Source organism: Muscardinus avellanarius (genome assembly GCF_963383645.1).
Source record: "Muscardinus avellanarius genome assembly, chromosome: 2".
Classification (NCBI taxonomy): domain Eukaryota; kingdom Metazoa; phylum Chordata; class Mammalia; order Rodentia; family Gliridae; genus Muscardinus; species Muscardinus avellanarius.
Window position 1 is genome coordinate 126,002,846 of NC_137787.1, and position 24,116 is coordinate 126,026,961.

The 24,116-nt window shown below is 35.0% G+C and overlaps 1 protein-coding gene across 5 annotated transcripts in view; it reads left to right on the plus strand.

Annotated features, from left to right (window-relative positions):
* The window catches only part of PAN3 (poly(A) specific ribonuclease subunit PAN3), a gene marked incomplete at both ends in the record, with an annotated part of 174,037 nt that overhangs the window by 80,816 nt on the left and 69,105 nt on the right, over nt 1-24,116 (plus strand). For 4 of the 5 annotated variants that reach the window (XM_080689997.1, XM_080689996.1, XM_080689998.1 and 1 more), the window contains one exon: nt 18,196-18,343. The exons of the other annotated variant lie outside the window; for it this stretch is intronic. In XM_080689997.1, the coding sequence (XP_080546123.1) occupies nt 18,196-18,343 (148 nt within the window). The remainder of the gene's footprint in view (nt 1-18,195; nt 18,344-24,116) is intronic. 5 annotated transcript variants of the gene reach the window in all.

A 24,116-nucleotide genomic window follows, 5' to 3' on the forward strand; every position in this document is an offset into this window, starting at 1 on the left:
CTCTGTCTCCCAAACACTGGGATTACAAGCTACAAGCCGCACCACCACACTCGGCATAACATTGTGTTTTTACAAGGAAGAATGAGGAGCCAACTTGAATGAAAGGATTGGGGAAATGCATGGTTTTTTAAATTTCTCATTGTATTGTTGGTTACGATTTACCTAAAAGTAATGCTATGTTAAATAAATTTTTAATTTTGTCTCAGACTTTCTAAAATAGTATACTTATGAATAATAAATTACAAGCAATGCTGTTATTTTAGCTTACCCAGCAAATGATATAAGTAAATGAGACCTCTTGGCCTGTTAGGTATATGGGAGTGACCATCTGACTTCATTAACTACTTGTCAGTATCACTTTTGATAATATTTTTATCCCCCTTTTGGTCTGATTAAATGATATTTCTTATATGAAGTGTTTAGGAAGAAGGTTCACATTAAAAACTCTTGGCCCACACATTCTCTTGTGAATTCTAATTGCTTCATACTGGTGGTTTTAAGATATTCAAAAGCCGGGCGTGGTGGCGCACGCTTGTAATCCCCGCGCTTGGGAGGCAGAGACAGGAGGATCGCGCAGGTTCGAAGCCAGCCGCGCATGCTGGCTTAGGAGACCCTATTTCCAAATTTAAAACAAATGTAAAAATAGGTCTGGGAGTGTAGCCCGGAGGTAGAAGGGCTTCCAGGAACCCCAGTACCACCAAAAAAAAAAAAAAAAAAAAAAAAAAAGATATTCAAAAGGTTTCGGAAACTTATTGGTTATACTTTAGTCTGCAGTTACTGTTGCTTCAGGTGGCTTTTAGTTTTCAGATCTTTGGAGATTGGAATATTTAGACTTTCAGTGGAATAGATTGGAGTTATAAATGTGAAGCTTCAAACTATCTACTTAGATTAGGTTCCTTAGGTGTCTGAGTTATGGAATGACAATGGAAATTGCAACAGTCGTACTATAAATGTGCTACTGTCTGCTCCCTATCCCACCCTAGGCCCCCTTCTCTATTGCTGCTATTCTAAACCTTTAATATTCTTATTTAGCCAACTTGATGTTCTTTTACTTTTGGGTATTGACGTTGAGCCTATTTAAAATGAATTTCCTCGTGTGAGAGCGTTCTGCCTATCTGCATTGTTTTCATTCATACCTTTCTTACTGTTTTTCTTTCTGTCTCCTTTACTGTATACTTTGGAACCCATCTTTATTCCTTCTGGCACTTATTTTAACTCTCCCCTTCTTTCTCCCCCTCTTCTTTCCCCTTTTCTTCTCTCTCCTTCCCCCTTTCCCAATCCATCTTTATTTCTTCTGTCAATTCTTTCATTTAGCTTTTTTTCCTTTTCTTTCCTTTTCTCTCCGTACCTCCTTCCCCCTCTTCATTTCTACTGGAGATTGAACCCACGGGCATTCTACCTCTGGGCTACACCCCCAGCCCTATTTTATTTTTATTTGGAAACAGTTTTGCTGGGTTGATGAGGGTCTCAGTACTTTCTGAGGCTGTCCTTGAACCTGCAACCCTCCTGTCTCAACCTCCCAAGTACTAGTATTACAAGTGTGTGCCACCAAGCTCAGCTTAACTCTCCCTCTATATTGATTTTTTCCTTCTTGCTTTTTTTTTTTGGCAGTACTGGGGATGGAACCCAGGGGCCTTCTACCTCCGGGCCACACTCCCAGACCTATTTTATATTTTATTTGGAAACAGAGTCTCTTAAGCCAGCTGAGGCTGGCTTGGAACCTGCGCGATCCTTCTGTCTCAGCCTCCCAAGCGCAGGGATTACAAGTGTGTGCCACCACGCCCGGCTGTCTCCTTGCTTTTAATCTCTCCTGTTACTTGGTGAGCCTCCAGAACAAAGAATGATACTTATGGAAAAGTTTCAATGGCCAGTACATTTAGGCAACTGTACAGTACAATTTTGGAACAGTTCCTGCTTATTGTGGCTACCTTTTTTTTTTTTTGCCTTCCTTTTATCCTTTAGTTTTCTAGTATTTTCCCTTTTACTTTCAGCATCCTACTGAAACCATTTTTGATAAGGTGATTTAATTGTGACATTAATGGCATTTTTTTGTAGATGACTATTCTCCCTTTCTTGAACTTTTTGATTTTCTTGGGCTTTTCTTTATTAGTCTCTTCCAAGCTTTATCATTGATTCTCTTCTCTATTCTTTGGTAATCTCACATATCTTCAACCGTTTCTCATTTACATTTGTCTCCTAGTCTTATGCACTGACTCTAAACATTGTATTTTTAGGTTCTTTTGAACATCTTGGTCTGTATGGCATGGGGCTTGAAATTCAACATGTTGAAAAATGAAGAATCATATATTTTTCTTTAAATTTGTATTTCATTCACAAACACGGTAAATACTCATAACTGTATGCCCACCATGTAACTTGGTTACTGATAATAGCTTACTGTTTGATCTCTGAGCTCTTAGCTCTTCTGCCGTATTCTTCATTCACTAAGAGCTATGATTTGGGATTCTTTCCTGCTTTTTTTTCTTATTACTCAAACCAGTATCTTTTTATGTGATACTCCAGCTCATCTTTGTCATCTTTTTTTATTATAAAAAAAAGTCATTTCTTAAGAATGCATTCAAAGTACTTCTGATTTCGTTTTTGCGTAGTGCTACACACTACACATTTACTGACCTGCTTGTGAGGACCAGGAGAAATACCATGTTCTTCATGTTCTTTTTTTCTTTGAACATTTATCTTCAACATTTGCTTTGTTTGGTGTACATTTTCTCTCTCTTGATTTAGCAAACTTGTCATTTTAGGATTCAATTCATTTGTATGGTCTTATAACCTAACTAGATAGCACTAGGCATTTGTTTACTCATACTTATCATATTTCAATAATTATTTATATAATTCATAATATACATATGTGGCACATTGTATACAAACACATACACACACTTTTTTTTGTGTGTGTACTGGGGTTGGGACCCAGGGGCATTCTAGCTGTGAGCTATGCCCCTAGCCCTATTTTTTATTCTTTACTTTGAAACAGGGTGAGGCTGTCTGTGAACCTGATCCTCCTGTCTCAACATCCCAAATGATGGGATTACAAGCGTGTGCCACCATGCCCAGCTACACACACACACATTTTTATAATGGGTGTTTTGAGATATGGAATTGAGTTGGGGGTCCATTCTGTACCTATGAGATGGTGGCCTGTGAACTGAAAGAGTACAATTTACATCTTCTTCACACTGGCAACAGTGACTTTTATGAATTATTCAAATAATTGAATACATGAATCTTGATTAGTGATTATTGACTAGATGAGTATTTGGCCTAATATAAGTTCTGGTATGTAGTAGTTAATTTTCTTAAAATTTTCTTTGATACAGTTTTATGTCATAAAATATAGTAGAAAAATTTGAAAATTTATGATTATGATATGTTAAAATTTATTATTAAATTTGGTAGAATTAGGAAAAATGCTTCTAACTAAGTATTTTCTTACTATAGAATGTGACAAACAGGTTTTACTATTATGTAGCTCTAGATAGAAGATGCGTGTAGGTAGAGGAAATACTTGTAGCTGTGCCTCTTTGGGATACTATGATAATCTCACTTCCTGGACTGCTCATTAACTAACCTAAATGGATATTTAAAAAAATTTTTTTTTTCTAGGAGAATAATACTGGGAATGAACTAGGTGGTATGCTCTGTGACTATTTAGGTGTGTGTGTGTGTGTGTGTGTGTGTGTGTGTGTGTGTGTGTGTGGTACTGGGGTTCCTGGAAGCCCTTCTACTTCCGGGCTACACTTTCAGACATATTTTATACTTTTTTTATATTTTGGAACCAGGGTCTCTTAAGCCAGCACGGCTGGCTTCGAACCTGTGTGATACTCCTGTCTCTGCCTCCCAAGTGCGGGGATTACAAGTGTGCGCCACCATGCCTGGCTGTTTAGGATTATTAATGGAGCACTTTGACATGTAAATAGCTTTAGATTCTTTTAAGCAGCAGATGGGCAGTTCACCTGGTTTTGATCTTTAAATGTTTATATTCTCTAGATACAGATTCTTTTTATTAAATGCATGGATTCTAACTGTTCTCAATGTAAATGTTATATATTTTATGAGAATTCTTATAATACCACTTAGTTCAGTGATGATACACAATGGAAGGGCTTGTAAGGAATTTTATGATTTACAAATCTTAAACATTCTTTTAATATATTTGTATAAAAGTTATATATACTTGTCGAAAAAAATCCAGACACTCCAGAAGAATACAAAGAGTATAAAGCAAAAATATCCAGTTACCTCACTATGCAGAGATAGCATCTTTGTTAACATTTCAGTATCTCTTAGCTTCACATGTGCCTACATACATGCTTTCCCCTTGCCTTCTCTAACTCAGGAATAAACAGATCATTTTGCCTAAACAGAAGCTAGCATTGCTATCCCATACCTTAATTTTTTTATTATATTTTATTTGACTCAGTAGTGGTATGGGCCTGGCTCAAGGTGAGATAAAAATAGATCAACCCACAAAAGTTTTAATACTTACATATTGTTGATTTTACCATAATCCACATGACCAGATCTCTACTGATACTTATTTTGTTAAAGAAATGCATTAAAAATGCTGTGCTAAACTTAATTATATTTGTTTCATTTTTATCCTTAGCTTTAATTCCTACATGCAGATTTGCTAGGTCAAATGTTTATTTCTCAATCTCAAGAAGGGTATATCAGAAGATTACTAGAAAGGTTTATACTATTACCAGTTTCTGACAAACTTTGTCAGTAGTGAGGGAACAAATATCTCTCTCTTTTTTGTGTTTTTTGGTGGCACTGAGGATTTGTACCCAGGGGCATTCTACCCTGAGCTACACCCCAGCCTTATTTTATCTTTAGTTTGAAATAGGTTCTTGCTAGATAGATGAGAATCTCATTACTTGCTGAAACTGTCCTGGAACCTGCGATCTTCCTGTCTCAGCCTCCCAAGTACTAGGATTACAGGTGTGCAACACTACGCCTAGCTAATATCTTTGGAAATATAGATTTATCCTCAAGCTGTTATATTTAGATAATTTATTCTAAGCTCATAAAAGTTTTATTTTACTCTATCATGAAGCTTACTATTAATTGATTTTTTTTTTTTGCAAATTCCAACATACACATACTACTTTTTCTCTCTTAGGATTTTTTAAAGAATACTCATATGATTTCTTAGAATGTGATCAACTTTCTCCCACTGTTGCCACCAATTCTTTCTGATTTAGAAAATCGTTACCTCACCTCTATTGTGGTGCTTTTAAATTAGAGGGCCTACTTTGCTTCAGAAAATTTATAACCTATTACTAGATTAACTTCAGTAATAATATTTACAGGTAATCACTTTAAAAATAAAACCTCAGTAGTTTTAAATAGTTCAGTTTTTTATTAACCCAGAAATAAAAACTTTAATTGACCATATTTGGATATACTTAAAATAAGGGGAAATAACAACTTATTTAAAAAAAAGAACTTGGTGAGAATGAGAACCCAGAGGTTCTGGTTAGCTATTAGACTTCTCCTTTCTGTCCCACTCTGTTCCTCTTTACCTTCTGTTATTTATGAACACTGAAGACTAGTAAAAATAGCTTTGAATAGGTTTTTCCTTGTGTCTGTAGGCCTCATTTTTTTTATGCCTTTTAAGGTCATTTAACAAGGCAAATAAGAATCATTCTTCCTGTACCTTTCTTCTCTCATCGTTTGTACCCCTCTTCTGTCTTCCCAAGTAGTTCACTGCTCTTTGCTCTTCCCAGAAGACAGACACGCACATGCATGCGTGCACTTGCACAGACACACACACACACACACGCACCTTACATTAGTCCTGTGTGCTCCTTTGTTACTCCAAAAGACGGAAAGTAGTGATGATGAAAGAGTGGAGTCTAGTTTGATACAAAATAGATAAGGTAAAGATTAAAGATTAATAGCATTTTATCTGCTGAGTTTGTTTGTCTCAGTTCAGGTATCTTAACTTGGTCAGTCTAATGAGATTTCAACAGTAAAGTCATCAAACAAAACTTCTTTCCTTCCTTCCTCTTCCTCATTTTTTTCTTTTTGTGTTTTTTCTCTTTTATCCTGGATGGAATGCAGAAAATGAACTAAGTTGAGAAAGACTGAGTCAAATCAGTCAGTTGCAGTAAACCTGGTTATAGATGATGGTGGTCTAGACTATGGCATTGTCAGTGACATGGGTAGAAGTAGTTGCATTTTAGAAATATGTAAGATGTAGCATACACACATCAACTTGTTACTTTAATATGTCTGCATTATTGAAAGGATAATTGAACAGTAGCATAATTTATTTGTTTAGAAAAGATTATAAAGCAGAACAAAACTTGAGAAGAGAAACCAGTTTAATGGGAAAGGAAATTGATTGCTCATGTATTGAGTATCTAATAAAAAAGAATTGACTGAGTTTTATATGTTGGTAAATAGGAATTTCTGTTTCTTTTGAAAACATTACCAATATATTCATCTTCTGGCCAAGAGAACAGGGATTGGATTTACCATTTCTCAGAAACAGCTGAAAAACTAAATAAAATAAATAAGAATAGTTTTCAAAACCAGTTAATGAAGGGCAAGGATTCCTGAGAGATGAAGAACAAATAAGATAAATGAAAAAGAAAACATCTGAGCCGGATGTTGTGCTGCATGCTTGTAATCCCAGCATTTGGGAGGCTGCGACAGAAGGATTGCAGTTCGCGGCCAGCTTCAGCTACTTAGGCCCTTTGCAACTCAATGAGATCCTGTTTCAAAATAAAGAATAAAAAATAGGGCTGGAGGTGTACCTTGGAGGTAGAATGCCCCTCTGTTCCATCCCCAGTCCCGCAAAAAAAAAAAAAAAAAAAAAAAAAGAAAGAAAGAAAGAAAAAAAAGAAAACATCTGAATTTATGGGACCCATGAAATCAGTAATCATGGATGCCTATATTAGAAATACCAGATGCCTATATTAGAAAAGAAGGTTCCCAAATATGTGATGTTATCTTCATTCTTAAGAACTAGAATAGAAGAGGAGAAAATTAAGCCCAAAGAAAAGCATAAGAAGATAAATCAGAGCAGAAAATAGAGTAAGAAACAAAAACTATACAGAAAAATTAATAAAACCAAAATCTGTTCCTTTGAAAATTAATATAATTAATTGATATATTTTCTAACAAGAATCAATATGATCACTTTAGTAGATAGAAAGCATTTGACAAAATCCAACAACCATTTCTGAAAAAATTTCTAAGCAAACTAACAATACAGGAGAACATTCCTAATCTGGTAATGTACATTTATTTAAAAAAAAGCTAAAGCAAATATCATACTCATTGGTGGGAAACTACTTTTTTTCAAAGATCAGAAGTAAGGCAAGGGTGTTTGCTTTCAACACTTACATTTAGTATGTTTTTGAACCTGTAAGTACATTAAGTCAAGAAGAAATAAATGACTTGCAGATTGGAAAGGAACAAGTAAAAATGCCTTTTTCAGAGATAACAATCATCTGTGTAGCATGATATATAATGTGTAGCGTAATACAAAATCATTGATACTCAATTCCATTTTATTTCTACATTGTAGTATGCTGAAAGGTGCCCCCTCAAAGATGTTTTTATGCCCTAATTTCTGAAACCTGTGAGTTTTACCTTATTTGGAAAAAGAGTCTTCAAAAATGTTATTAAGTGAAGGATTTTGAGATGAGACCATCCAAAACTATCCAGTTGGCCCTGGGTTCATTAGTAATTGTCCTTATAACACTGAGGTAGAGAGATTATGCACATATGAGAAGGTGGAATGCAGATGGAGTAGAAGTTGGAGTGATGTGGTTACAAGCCAGGGAATGTCAACACATATTTGGCAGCCACTAGAAGCCAGAGAGAAGCTTGAGCTGAATTTTGCTCCAGACACTTTGGAGGCAGCGTGGCCCTGTCAACATCTCTATTTTGGACTTTTGGCCTCCAGACCTATAAAAGAACAAATTTCTGTTGTTTGGGATAATTTATTATAGCCGCCACAGGAAACTGATACATACATACATACATACATACATACATACATACATATCAACAAACATAAATTAAAATTTAAGAAAATCATAGTACCCATAAGAAATATAAAACCCTTAAGGATTAGTCTGACAAAAGGTATAAAGACTTGTATATTTAAAACTATGAAGCTGGGCATGGTGGCGCACGCTTGTAATCCCAGCACTTGGGAGGCTGAGACAAGAGGATTACACAGGTTGGAAGCCAGCCTCAGCTACTTAGTGAGGCTCTCAACAATTTAGTGAGATACTGTTTCCAAATAAAGTATAAAATAGGTCTGGGAGTATAGTCCGGAGGTAGAAAGCCCTTGGGTTCCATCCCCAGTACCACAAAAATAAATAAATAAAACTATGAAACATCCCTAAGAGAAATTAAAGACCTAAATAAATGAAGACTCAATAATATTGTAATTGCTCCTAAAATTGATTGGGATTCCCTATAGTTCCACCTAAAACCTTGTTGGGATACTTAATAGAAATTAACCATCTTATTTTAATATTTATATAAAAATGCAAAGTGTGTGTGTGTGCGCGCGTGTGCACGAGTGTGCGCATATAGATGTATTGGGGATTTAACCAGTACTTTGTCACTGAGCTGCATCCCCATCCTTTTTATTTTTCATTTTGAGACAGGGTCTTGCTAAGTTGCTAAGGCTGACCTTGAACTCATAATCCTTCTGTTTTAGCCTCTCAAGTACTGAGAGGCTAAATATATGTGTGCCACTGTGCCTGTCTGCAAGGAATTTTTAAGCCAAACCAATAATATAAAAAGATATAAAACTTTTATACCTGACTTACTGAATAGTTATAGAAATCAAGACAATGTGATTTTGACATCCTAGAGAGTGTCCGAAATTAACTCACTAACACACAATTGATTTTTTTAATTGCTTTTGCAAAGTTTAATGAGTGAGAAACACTCTATCAAGGTGATTGTTTCTTGGAAAAGCCTATTAAAACTGAATTTATAAAGTCACTTATTTTGATAGAAGTTCCACTTATAAATAGCAACCATTAACTTCAGTGCCTACAAAACTGCAGGTTATCACATATTTAGAATTCAAATGTTTAAAAATCAGATGTTCCAATAAGCTTTAAAAACAGAGTCACATAGCTGGTTGGATGAGTTATCCCAGATAAAGGAGATAGCTGACTTTCATGATTTTACTGCTCAGACTTATATTCACTATCATTGGATTTATGATGACATTTGTGTTATTTTATTTTTTTGCGGTACTGAGGATTAAACCCAGGGGCATTGTACCTCTGAGCTACATCCTCAGTCCTATTTTATTCTTTATTTTGAAACAGGGTCTCACTAAGTTGTGGAAAGCCTCACAAGGTGCTGAGGCTGGGTGCAAACCTGTGACCCTCCTGTCTCAGTCTCTCAAGTACTGGGATTATAAGCGTGTGCCACCACACCTGGCTTGTATTTTTCTGTTTAAAGAGGATATGGTAGGAACAATTGTAGCAGGACTTCATGAGTCTCTTCTTTGGTTAAGGGACAGGCTATCACATGATGTTTGTCTTGGAAAGACTTTCAAGAAGAACCTGAGGAAAGCATGCTAGTCAGACACTGAGAAAACCCTGCTCTTGAGTCTACCTGTGGCGGAGTGGTGTTTTCTGAGGCTCAGAGTGGAAGAAACAGGCATGTATGTGAACAGGATTCTGGGTGTGTCATGGTGCTCCTAACAAGTGATTGCAAGCATTGAAATGGGAAGATGTATTTCAATAATGGGCACCTAAGCTGGCCCTGGGAGTCAGGCCACCTTCTACAAGCAGGAAGTCTTAAGTGCATTAAAATCCATTCTGGCCAGGGACATTTTGCTGCCTACACAAAGTATGACTAGAACCATGGTTTGAGAGTTCTCTAGGCTAGAAATGACAACAGAAAGGGGCAATTTGAAGGAAAGGGAATTACCACTTTCTATCTCCGCAGGCTGAATGCTCCTCCAATTCCTGACAAGTCTGGTTTTAAATTAGAAGCAAGCTGGACTGAGTTCTAGGCCCATTTGATAAACCAGAAACCTGGGCAGGGGACGAAAAGTGTGATGTTGATTGGTGTCAGAGAATATCATTTCTGGTGTTCATGTAGGGAAGAGGGGTATAGTAGGAGTTGAAAAAGAATATTCAAAGGGATAAACATGAACAGCATGATATTCTCCTGGTCCTTGCAAGTAGTTCAGTAAGTGTGTACCAGTAAGCAAGAACACAATCAGAAGCCCTTGAATCCCTTCCTAGGAGTTGTTTTTGCTTTTTTTGGGGGGTGGGTGGGGTGCCTACATAATCCATCAAGCACATTCTACAGTGGCTAAAAATAAAGTTTCAAAAAGAATTCTGTGGTGGTCACCAAGCTTTGACTATGGAAATGTAGTCAGAAATTCCCACCAAGGAGTGTAGTGTACAGAAAATTTACAAAACCTAGCACCAGTTCTTCCTTAGGAAGGGTCAAAGAAGCTCACTTCTAAAACAACCCATACATGCACTGACAAAAGTGCCAGGAAGCCTGATGTTTTCTGCATCTGCTTTTCCACAGCTCTACTGGCAAACGTGCAGGTGAGTTTGTTCAGTTGCTAGTGTTACTCACTGGTCTGCCTGGTGAATGGTGGACTTCATTTTCCCATACAGTAAATCAAATCACTTGGAGCCAACAGCATCTCCTGCTTTTTAGTGACGGCATCCCTAATTGAGCCAGCTTCAAAGGGACAAAATTGGTGCCTGCAAGTCAGAGGTCAAACTTTGTACATCTTATCAGAAGTCATATAACCTACTTACCTGAATAAAACCCCAAATCGTCAACCCTTGCCCTCCATTCCCTGGGAAGAGACTGGATTAAGTCCATTTCATTTTCATCACAGTCACCTGAAGAGTCAGAGAAGGAAGTGCGGAGGGAGGAGCATTCTGTTTCATCTTATCAAGATAAAGATTTCTATCATTGTAATCTGAGGGTAGTAGAGTGGTGACCTCCACTAGCTCAGCTTATAGGGTGAAGCTCAGCTTGTTGGCCTGCCCCTCAAACTGCATACCTAGACTGCCAGCAGAGTTCATGAACATGTTAGGGATGTCTTTGTCAAAGTAAATCTTGCTGTTGGAAGCAGTGCCCTTCTGCTTCATCCTGCTGCAGATATTCTGGGGTCCGCTTCAGTTTATTTGCTTCAGCTATTTTCAGAGCATGTAGCCCTTGACATCACCCTTAGCCTTCACCCAGGCCAGAAATGCAGCATTTTCAGTTTCTGAAGTTTCCTTCATTGCCTTCTGTTCATAGGTGATTTCTGTAACTTTTGCTGCCTTTTTTTTTTTTTTTTTTTTTTTTTTTTTTTTGCCCCAGTGAGGGCTTTCTTCTGCTTTTCTCAGCTTTTTTCTCTACTACCTTATGTTTCTGGGCTGCAATAAACCTTTTCCATCTGGGTGTGGTGGCACACACTTGTAATCCCAGTACTTGGGAGGCTGAGACAGGCGGATGATAGATTCACAGACAGCCTCAGCTACTTAGGCCATCTGCAGCTTAGTGAGATCCATATCCATATATATATATATATATATATATATATATATATATATATATATATATATATATATATATATATTAGGGCTGGGGGTGTAGTTCAGAGGTAGAATGCACTTGAATTCAGTCCTTAGTACTGAAGAAGAAAAAAAGCCTTGTTCATTAACTCATAGTTTCTATAGATGGCCTCATGTGTATTGGGCTTTGTCACCAGAACAACTTGGATGACAAATCCAGGGGCAGTGGAGGGCAGGTCCTGTTGCAAAGCCAGGCTGAATTTTCATTCAACTGATTGAACAGCTTGGTGTAGACCTCTTGAAGCACTGTCACACTGCAGAACTGGTTCAGCTTCTGGTGGTGCTTAAGATGAGGGCCTTGTAGTTGGTGGTATAGTTCTTCACTATATCATACACTAAATTTGGGACCAGGAAGTTCACCACATCAGTTCTGTCAAAATAGGTCATCACACTACTACTTTCCTGGTCCCACAAGGTATATTCTTTGCCTCATCTTTCTGGAGCATGGTCTGAACAGACTTCCAGTTTCTTTTGTGCATCTGTCTGAGAGATGCACAAAAGAAACTGGAAGCCACCACCACAAGTGCTTCCAACTAAGCCATCAGTGAGCATTTATCCAGGCTGTCCTGAACGTGCTCCTTACTTGCCTGAATCCCCAAGCAACCACAGAAACCACTACAGCCCTTTCAATTGATTTCAATAAAGAAGCAAAATCTATTCAGCAGAGAATGATATTTTTAGCAAATGGTGCTAGAGTAATTGGATGTGTACATTTAATAAATAAAATAATTTATACTCATCACACTCCATAAAAAATGAACTAAAAATGGAGCATAAACTTAAAAGTGAAACATACAGAAAGTAGAGGAGAAAAGAGTGTGACTTTGGGTAGATAAGCATCTCTGAGATAGGCTGCCAAAAACATGACCTATAAGTTCTTTCAAAGAGAATGGAAAGAGCCGGGCGTGGTGGTGCACGCTTGTAATCCCCGCGCTTGGGAGGTGGAGACAGGAGGACTGTGCAGGTTTGAAGCAGCCGCACTCGCTTTAAGAGACCCTGTTTCCAAATTTAAAAAATGTATAAAATAGGTCTGGGTGTGTAGCCTGGAGGTATAGGGGCTTCCAGGAACCCCAGTACTACCAAAACAAAACAAAACAAAGAGAATGGAAAGACAAATCATAGCATGAAAGATAATATATGTAAACCATATATGTGATGGACTTGTACCTAAAATGCATAAAGAACTCTCAAAATTCTATATTAGAAAACAGAAGAACTCAGTAAAGATGATAAAAAATACAAACCTCATTAAAGAAGAATGATTAGTAAGTTATTTAGGAGATGCAAATTAAAACCAAAATGAGATGCCACTACACACCTATTAAAATATCTACAAAGGAAAAGACTAACCAAAGCACGTGTTTCTGAGGGCATAGAGCATTGTAGTCTCCTACTTTGACCTGGAGGATGTGTTAGAATAGTGCAACTACTCTGGAAAAGTTTATCAGTTTCGTACAAAAAGAAAGGTTATGTGTACACACATGCTATATACCCAGGTCCTCTACTGCTAGGAGCTTAAGAATGATGAGTATGTATATACACAACAACTTGTACATGATTGTTCACGGCACCTTATCTGTAATTACCTCAAACTGGAAATAATCTAAATGTTCAGTGGATGAAATGATAAATAGTGCTGTAGAGCTATATTATTGAATGACAATCTACATGAAAAAATGAAATCTGATAGATGCAACAACATGGATCTTGAAGCTGACTGAAAGAAGCTAGTCACAAAAGTGATACACATATGTATGTATGATTTGTTTATATAAAATTCTGGAAAAGCAGATAGTGACAGGAAGATGATCAGTAGTTGCCTGGAAACTGGAGTATAGAGAGATGGGGTTATGATAGAAAAAAGGTTTTATAAGAGACCTGTGAGTACTTAGCCTGATGGATATATAGTCACTAAATTGTCTTGAATAATGGGTTTATGATTATATGCCTTTTAAAGAGTCAACAAAATGTATATTTAAAGTGTTTGGTTTACTATATGTCAGTTTATATCTAAATAAAGCTGTTAAGAAAAAGTAACCAAGTCATGTCATGTTTTACTCAGAGGTAAATTAAGCTGAGCTCATGATAGGGAGCCATACTATGGAAGATATTTGAATGGTCTCATGAGTTTTCTTTGTGATGATAAAACCCAAATGATATTTAAGAATATTATTAATTTATCAGTCATTCATCCCATTATAGTTACACAATTTTTTTTCTTGTAGACCTTTCCCCCCCGCCATTTGCATTGAAGTATTACACAATATCTAGTGTTCTGTTTTCATTATTTTTAAGCATCTTTCTACCTAATTAAAATAGTTAATGGCTATATTTTTTAGCTTATTGCAGTGCTTATCTAATCAGTCTCCTAGTTTATGGTTTTCTTACTGCAGTGTTCTGTTTTTAGTGGAGTCTACCAGAGTATTAAATACTGAATTTTCTGAGCCGGGAGTGGTGGTGCATGCTTGTAATCCCAGTGCTTGGGAGGCTGAAAGTGGAGGATCAAACAGGTTGGAAGCCAGCCTTAGCTACTTAGTGAAGCTCTCAGCAACTTAGTGAGACCCTGTTTCCAAATAAAGTATAAAATAGGTTTGGGAGGATAGCCTGGAGATAGAAAAAGCCCCTGGGTTCCACCCCCAGTACCACAAAAATAAATTAATAAATAGCCAGGCGTGGTGGTGCATGCTTATAATCCCTGCGCTTGGGAGGCTGGATGAGAATCACGCAGGTTCGAATCCAGCCGAGCTGGCTTAACTGACCCTGTTTCCAAATAAAAAGTATAAATAGGTCTGGGACTGTAGCCCAGAGGTAGAAGTGTTTCCAGGAACCCCAGTACCACCAAAAATAAGTAAATAAATAAATAAATAAATGCTGAATTTTACTTTAAAGATAACAGTTTACCTGAGGCAATATGGTAGAAAAGCATAAAATCATGTTAATCATGAATTAAAAATGTCATTAGAAGATTAACTTATTTTTATAAAAAACTTTTATTGGTTATTTGTGGATAGGTAAGTATCAGATGGATCATGTGGGATGTCTGAATTTAAATATCTTATTTACGATATAATAATAATGATACATTTGAACTCTTAAGTATTTTGTTTCTAGAGGATATAGACAGGTCATATCCATTTGTTGGGAGGTTGTGTCAATTTGGAGACCTCATTATTTAAGAAGCACTTGGTGTCCCTCCACCACCAAATTGCAGGGCACATTTAAGTGTATGGGAACTTAAAGTGAATTTTATTGATAAATTTTCACAAAGAATGTTATTTGAATGAAATAAACACTGATATTTTAAAAATGCATTTAAAACTGTTGAAGCTGTGAATACAAATTAGGTTTTTAAATTATGAATATGAATTAGTGTTTACATAAAAATTCATTAAAAATAAAAATTTAATATAGAGAGACATATGTAGGTAGTATAGGATTATTTATTTTACAGTGATCCAACCTAGGACCTTTCAGATGCTGATCAAGTGCTCTACCACTGAGCTACATCCTTAACCCAGGAAGGAATTATTGAAATCATAGGGCAGGAATCATAAACTTCAGTTTGTTCTTTGACAACTTATTTATTCCATACATGTGTTATTGAAGTTAGAAAGATTATATATGTAATCTCCCTCCAAACCTAAAAAGAATTTTTTTTTTTCCTGAGCAGGTATTTCATTTTGATGTATTAATGGGTTTTAGTTACCAGTTTTTGCTTATTTTTCAAGAAAATCATTTTTAACATGTTAAAGGTATATGCTTATGTTGCTTTGATAATAGTTTTATAGCTTAATAGCTTACCAAACTCTTATTTATACTTTAAACTAGGAATGTTAGTGAAGTTTTAAGAATGTATTTTTTTTTTTTTTTTGGAGGGGGAGACTGAGACAGGAGGATTGCCGTTCTTGGACTGCCTCAGCTACTTAGTGAGGCCTACTTAGTTTTCAACTAAGTGAGCTCCTGTTTCAAAATAAAGAATAAAAAATAGGGCTGGGGGTGTAGCTCGGAGGTATACTTTTTATTTCTTAATTTGAATTCCCTATTGGGTAGATTTTTTGTTTCTGTGGCTGTATAATCTCTAGAAGTTGTGGCTTAATATTTAAAATTTAATAGTTATATTTAGTAACTTCTGTTATAATAAACTTTGAGGCCCATTAAAATTTATGATGAAATTTTATATAATTTGTATGTCAAGTTCAGTGCACTTTCCCTTTTTCTCAGAGAGTTCCTTAAAAATAGGCTCCCCCCCCCAAAAAAAAAAAGCCAGGCATGGTGGCATATTTGTAATCCCAGCATTCGAGAGGCTAAGACCAGAGGATTGTGCTTTGTGGACAGCCTCAGCTACTTAGACCCTGTTTCAAAATTAAAAAATAGGGCAAGGAGTGTAGCTCAGAGGTCGAATGCCCCTGGGGTCCATTCCTGGCCACCCCCCCCCCCAAAAAAAAAAGGCTTTCAAAATAATTTAAAGTAGATTTAAGTTGGAGAAACTCCACTCTTCAATCAGATAGACTATTATTCACCATTATTACAGGATATATGTGGCAAGGTAATGCTTATTTCTCAGGAATATACTAAAACTGTTAATATATTTATATTTCTTTTCTTGTTCAGTTTTGTTGTCTCAATAGCAACCTTGTAATTTGAAGTCACTATTTTTCATAGGCATTTTGGACTCTTTTTACTAAGATATCTGATAAGTTTTATCTTAACTTTACTCTTCTAAGATAGCTTTAGGGTTAACTGATTTACATTAGCTCTGACTTGTCTAACTTGTGTTAGTAGACATTTGTTGCCTTATAACTGGAAAGCACTTTATCAGTAAAATCTAGTGGTTTATTTTCTGTTCTAGAAATCAATTGTGATCATCCCTTTAAAGAATATGATATCGTTTTTGAAAACTTAAGAGTTTGAAAGGTTTCTGAAAATATATTTATGTATTAGAAACTTATTTTCTTTTTGGAAAATATATTTTGGCAGCTGGCCATGGTGGCTACATGCTTGTGTTTCCAGCGTTTAAGAGGCTGAGACAGGAGGATCACAGTTTGCGGCCAGCCTCAGCTTCTTAGTAAGGGCCTTTACAACTTGGTGAAACCCTGTTTCAAAATAAAGAATAAAAAAATAGGTCTGGAAGTGTAGCTTGGAGGTAGAATGCCCCTGGTTTCCATTCCCAGTACCGTAAAATTAATTAACTAATTAATTGTAAAAATAGAAAATAATATTTTGGCTTAAGCCTGATTTTTTTTCTTTTTCGGAATTTCACATATTAGACATGACATTCAAAAGAGGTTTATTTTATATTTCTATGTGTTTTACTTAAGCCTAGATTTAGCATTTCTTCTATATTTTACCAGTCTAAAAATTTAGTTGATTCATAACTGCTAATATCATTTGCTTAGAGTTTATAATTAGGCAACTCTGCTGCCTTATTATCTCCCAAATCTAGTATGTTGAACTCTTAACTTGGTAATTTAAAATGTCATTCATATCAAATAAGGAAACTGTTCTTAGGTTGTATAGTAATAAATTCATCTTCTGTCTTCTGTAGAAACTCAACATGCACAAAACCAGACTTTATATGCAGTCTCATAATGTTCCAGTAAAGCCAGAAGTACCATACTACTCTAATGTAAAAGATGCTTTGCCAGGTGTTGTGGTGCATACTTTTGTAATCTCAGTACTTGGGAGGATGAGACAGGGCGATTACAGGTTCAAGACCAGCCTCTGCAAGTTAGTGAGATCCTATTTCAACATAAAAAGAAATAGTGCTTTGGGTATAGCTCAGAGATAGAATGCCCATGGGTTTCACTCCCAGCACACGCACACGCGTGCGCGCGTGCGCGCACGCACGCACACACACACACACACACACACACAAATAAAAAAAGAAAGAAAGAAAGAAAAGTAAAAAGATATATAATAGTATCACTGTTAAAATTTCTTTCTATGTAATCTTATGTAGTAAGAATAGCTTTAATGTAACAGGTCACCTAAAACTATGCAGGCACTGGAATCTCCTTTTGTATTTGCTTTTGCTGGTTTCTTGATTCCTTTTGTATGTTTGCTTTTTTTATTTTATTTTTTTTAGTGTTTTTCTTGTCTTTCCTCCATTACTTAAATACTTGGCACCATATTGAGGAAATGTGTGTACTTAGAAAAAAGGAAGTGATTACTTTTGGAAGAAAGGCAGTTTTGACCTTTGTCCTGATAGAAGTGGTTTAAAGATACTAAGTTTGAAACTTGTTGCTCAGTTTTGAGGTAGTCTCAACCTCCCAGTTCTCTAAAATGAGTTAAGATAGTTTGGTAATGATACATGCTTGACAATAAAGGCAAACTTATTTTTTTTTTTTTACAAGTTCTTGAAGTTAAAATTCTGCAGATGACAGATTAAAATCCTCAAATTTGATGATCAAATTTTTAAAAGAAATTTAAATATATCACACCAAAATATAGAACCTAAAACACCTGTCAATCCTTTGCATAAAGCTTTTTACTCAGCAAATAAAGCATTGTGGAGTAATGCCCAGTAAGTTCAATGTCTTTTGGGGACCTAAAGTGTGTTAACTTACTATATTTGATTTTTAAATAGACACCAAATCCTACTGCAAGCGAGTTTATTCCTAAAGGAGGATCAACCTCCAGGCTGAGTAACCTGTCCCAGTCAAATATGTCTGCCTTCTCTCAAGTTTTCTCTCACCCATCCTTGGGAAGCCCTGCTACTGCTGGATTAGCACCAGGTAAGTTGAGTAACTATTTCCAGTGAGTTCCAGATATCAGATCTGTAAACACCACTTATTATTAATTTATCAAAATTGAAATTACATTGTTGAATGGTTCATTTTTTAACACATTCTGAATTTTATGTTCTATTTTTTGGTACCATAGACAAAATATGTAGTGGAGAATTTTAAGGCAAAACTTAATTATGAATGAAATTATGTGTAAGGATTTTTAAAAGCACAAAAATTAAAAATGTAAAGGAGAAAATTATTTAAAAAACATGTCTGGACCTTGTTATTTCTCTATTTTTTAAAAAAGTTAATATTGTAAAGGCATCAGCAATAGAGGAAATATTGATGTGTATACATGACTCAAAGCCCTTTTTTGTACAAAATTTCTAAAAAGAATTCCATATCATTCTAAATATATTTTACTGCTTTTTCAGATGTTTGATTATAAATGCTGTAGTAGTAATTTAAAATTTGGTATAATATAAACAGTAGTAGGAAAGAAGTGTACTACATCAGGAATCATTACAATAGGGAAAGCTACTTCTCAATCATTTTTTTCCAGATATGTTTTAGTAGCAGAAAGAATTGGAGCAAATGCACTTATACTCAGGGGTTCTGAGTAAGAGTTCACTGTGACCCATTGAAAGACCTATGGTTCTTTGAAGACCTCTCTAACTTAAAAACTTGTATGTTTTGTACCTACTCCAGAATAAGTATTTATTCTATTGTAAAAATATCAAAAAGTCTTAAGATCATTCCCACTTCTGTTTGCCTTGATTTAGAAAGTAAGGTAGGCAAAAAAAATACTGAATTTATAGTAAGTATTGAAAGTTGTTACCTGGTAAAATGTTTGAGCCGCACACACAGATTATATTTCTAGAACCTCTATTGGAAAATTATCACTTGATCTTAGACATTTTGAAAAACAGAAACAAAATGAAATATACACACTAAACAAAACCAAAAGATTTATCTAGATCATCTTGTAACTAGCACTGTCTCCCAGGGTTTAGTCCAAAAGGTAAGATAAGTCTTGCTATTGAAAATGATATCAAAATCGAAGAAAAGGAGAGAGGATAAAGATAACACTATGGAACAGAGCACTGTTTTAGCATATACAGTAACCCTGATAACTCAGAGCTTATGTTACCCAGGATGAATACCAAACCTTGTATTGCCAAATATTTTATCAGTACCCCCTCACTTTGATTTTTTATTTCTAACCTCTCCTTTCTAATTCCCACCTCCCACTTTCCCCCTTACTCTTTTTTCTATCATGGTTCTTTTCAGTTTCAGTTAAATTTATAACCTTTTTCTTCTTCCATAGAGAACAGTGTCAGGTTTTTTAATATCCCTGGTACCCTAAAAGTTTTATTTGTAAGTAGTATAACATGATTTTTGTCCCATTGAGGTATATTCACATTGTTTACAGGAACAAAATCTACATGTCAGCTATACATCTAAAATTTCTTGAGACATTGTCCAGACTTCTGAGTAGTGTTATAATTTCCCATATCTATTTCACTTGCAATAATGAATCCATATGCCAATCAGAAAATAGTAGCTTTCTTAATTAAGGGCTTTATTTTTAGAAATATTTTGTTTACATATTTGATCAGATTATTTCAAGCTTGTCGTTAAATTTAAAAAGGTGTGTGTGTGTGTGTGCACCTTGTCTGTGTGTGTGTGTGTGTGTGTGTGTGTGTGTGTTTGCTGAGGATCAAACCCAGGGCCTCACACATGCTAAACATATACTCTTATCTCTGAGATACACCCTCACACTCCCCAAAAGCATTTTGTAATAATGAGTCAAAGTATGAAAGATAATTTTTTATTTTGAGAACATCTAGTTTTCAAAAAAGCCCATTAACACTTTCTTTTAAGCTTTTCAGTATTAACTCGTTTATATATAAGTCTTTAATTGATCCTAATTGGGCATCACATTGTAAGTGTGGAACTAATTAATATAAAAACTAAGTTTGCTGAGAATCTATTTGGTCTTCTACATGCCCCTAAGATTAAAGTGCTGTATTAATGGCAAAAACAATCACACTTTCAAATCATTGGAAATAGATCAATATGTCACATTAAATATATTCTTAATTTTTTGTGTGTAGTATTGGAAATTGAACTCAGGAGCATTTTACTTCTGAGCTACACTCTCGGCCCTTTATATTAATATTTTTGAAGCAGGATCTTGTTAGGTTGCCAAGATTCTCACTACATTGCTGAAACTGTCCTCAAACCTGTGATCCTCCTGTCTCAGCCTCCCCAAGTACTGGGATTACAGGCATGTGCCACCATGCTGGCTTATTCTTCAGTTCTTTATTACTATTATTTCAAATGACAATTAGCTAAGTTAATATACTTTCCAAAAATACTAGAATGATAAATGGTTTTGCATTTACTACTTCATTTTTCCCCCTTTTGATTAATGACTTTAACACTGGTGATGAGCAGAGAAAAAAACTTAAGTCTGCCTTCCTTTCAGAAAACAATTTTGCCCCTTCAGTGTCTTCCATCATTTCTTACCTACAAATATATTTTTCAAGTAAGGCCTTGGAAAATTTCTTGACATTTCCACTTTAGATTATAGGATGCCTAAGTTTATAGAATTTATTTACCTATTTTACTGATAATTTGTTTTTAATATGTCTTGTCTACTATAAGAGTAACCCATTGACAGTATTCGGTTATCATTTCTTTGTGATTATCCCCAAAACTATTGCCTTTGAAAGTATATAAAATTAGTATTTTTATAAATAACAAAACAGAAAAAGAAAATTTAAATACTTTGGCATCTATGTAAATACTACAGTAATGTTATTTTGCTTATATATGGAAAAATACATATCTAAATATGTCTTTTGACCAGAAGTGTAAAAATATTTGAGTAAAGTTGAACTAGTTATTAAAATCTGGGGTTTCTACAAATTAAAAGGAACAAAAGCATAATACCGAGTACAAAATAGGTATTGAACAAATCAAGTTCTTTTTTAAAATTTGTTTTGAACACTTAAAAAGAGTTTTTTATGTTTTAATGCAAAAAGTAAATTTTGTACCAAAATTATTTGGATTTATAGCTAATTAGATTTAGAAAGCACTTAAAGTGTTAAAATATGTGACATGTTTTTTATTAAATTATATAAACAGTCGTTTTATTCAGTTTTAATTTAAGAAATCAGGGATCCATGGAGTTGGTTGTTTTATGTACATTTAACATGAATAGTACCTGCATTTCTAAATATTGTAGGTAATTATGAAAATATTTTATTTAAAGCATAGTATTTAATTTGGGCTTCATTATCTTTGAGAACCCCTTTAGTTATATGCATGATATTTTTAAATTTGTAAATAAGAATTTTTTTCTGGTCACAACTTTTGTTATTTTCTCAGAGATTCACAGCCTTCCAGAAATTAAGAACCACTGGTTTAGCATCCTTAGCAAAATTAAAATCCTGACTGAATTATAGTAAGAATACTTTTAAGTAATGCATTATTATCTAAATATGTATTTTTCTATTAGCTTTTATAGCAAGTATTTTGCCTGTATATTTAGAAATGAAATTATGATTGTGCAAATCATGTAAAATAATAGTTTCTGCTTTAATCTTTTGTGCCAAAAATAGCTTAATCATAAGATTATGATTTCTTTTCATCTTGAGTACTTTTACTTGATAGTCGATTTAGTAAGCTAAATCTTGGTGTACCATAATTTACTCAGTTTTAACAAATTGGCGATAACTGCAGTATGTTTGAAGGTAATTTTAAGAGTGGTGGCAGCAGGAGCAGCAGACATTTCTAGATGTTGTTCTGATACATCCTTTGGTGGTTTCATGCAGTCATGACTCAGGAACTAAGTAAGCATCTCTTGTTCTGCCTAATTGTATGTGGGTATTTGGGAGGGGCAGAGACAAGTTCTTGAATTTGAAAATGTTACCACTGATGTATATATGAGAAAAAGAGCCTCCATGACGAGCATTTTCAGATATTCCTTCTGGATGAAGATAGTGCATATTTTGGAACCATTCAGTATGTTTTATAATAAGTTGTTATGGCAAACCTCATATGATTGATTTGGGAAGAGGAGTACAGTGTTAAATAGGATTATTAATAATTATGTTCCTTTACTGCCAATTTTATTGTAGATTTCCCTCCTTTTTTCCTTTTATTTTGCAGAGCTGGGAATTGAACCCAGGACCTCATGCATTATAGGCAAGCTCTCTACCACTCAGTCATACCCTGAGCCCTTGTAGTTTTTTTAAACACCTAAAGAAAATATTAATGTTTTTAGAAGGTGATGGTACCAAATTGATGGGCACTAGTGGCTAATAATTTTATTTTTATTTTTATCTTGGGAAAGGTTTGGAGGGGAGAAAAGGGGATATGAATATTCATCATTTTTTTTTTAAAAAGGAGTTTATTAAAAAGATAGTAATACAGAAGACAGTCACAGCCCCATGCCAATCAGGAGTGGCATGGCGGGGTGGTTCAAATGAATTCACCACAATATTCATCATTCTTATTCAAAAATATTAAAATATTTGATAAATGTAGTTGTTAAAATTATTTATTATAATGTTGAAGGGTTCAGATAGGAAGATCTTAGTTTTTAAACTTCTGTGCTAAAAAATAATAAAATTCTGTGATTCACTAACTGGCATTTCATATCATAGGTAAGGAAATAGACGTTAAATCCATGTCAGTTGCATAGTCGTTGGCTTAGGTGATAATCCAGTATTCATTGGTCATTAGTCTAGGTGTAGAAACTTTAGGGTTAATAGTGCCGATTTAGAGATACTAATCCTGACAAATGGTCATCTTGAATGTGATAAAAAAAACCACAAGATCACCCAGTACATATTTTAACAGTTTGAATAAACACAAAAATGATGTGTTATGCTGAAATAAACTTGTGTTTTGTCTATCTTCCATCCATTAGTACCAGTTTCTCTCTCTTTTTTTTTGAATACATAAGAATAATCTCTACTTGAGGGAGTTATTTTCTTCTTTAGTTCTATTTATGTATGTCTTCATAAAACTGATCTGCTTGTAAAACTGAAAGACAGAAGGGAGTAGGGCAAAGTGGGGAAATACTGTTTAGGCTAACTAATTGTATAGGTCAAAAATTGTGAACTTTAGCTGGGCGTGGTGGCTCACACTTGTAATCCCAGTACTTGGGAAGCTGTGACAGAAGGATCACAGATTCAAGGCCAGTCTGAGCTACTTAGGCCCTCTACAACTTAGTGAGAACCTGTTTTAAAATAAAGAATAAAAAAATAGGGCTGGGGGTGTAGCTTGGAAGTAGAATGCCCCTGGATTCTATCCCCAATACCCCCCCAAATTGTGAACTTTGTAAGTGTTAAGGACTGGAACACTAGTGTGGGGTGGGTAAAATTAAATACACAGATATGTCTACCTAGCTGTGTTATCACACTGAGGAGTGTACCATTGGGAAAGTAGGAAATTGCCAATTTGCAGAATATCTAAGCTCATATTTAAATTTCATTGTGTACCTAGGCTTTATATTGTCACACAAGATACAAAAACTCTATAAGGTATTACCTTAAGTTGTTTTGTATTAAATTGGTATAAATATTGAAAATAAAAATTAGAAAATATTTATGTAGTTCTTAAACATCAACATGTCAAACAGATACTCCATAAACAGATTTTCTTTGTAATTACTTTCAGTAGTCTACCACTAAATGGATTGGGTGTGAAACTTAAGTAATTCTACCCCAAATTTATTTAGATATTTCAGCCTGAACATATTTTT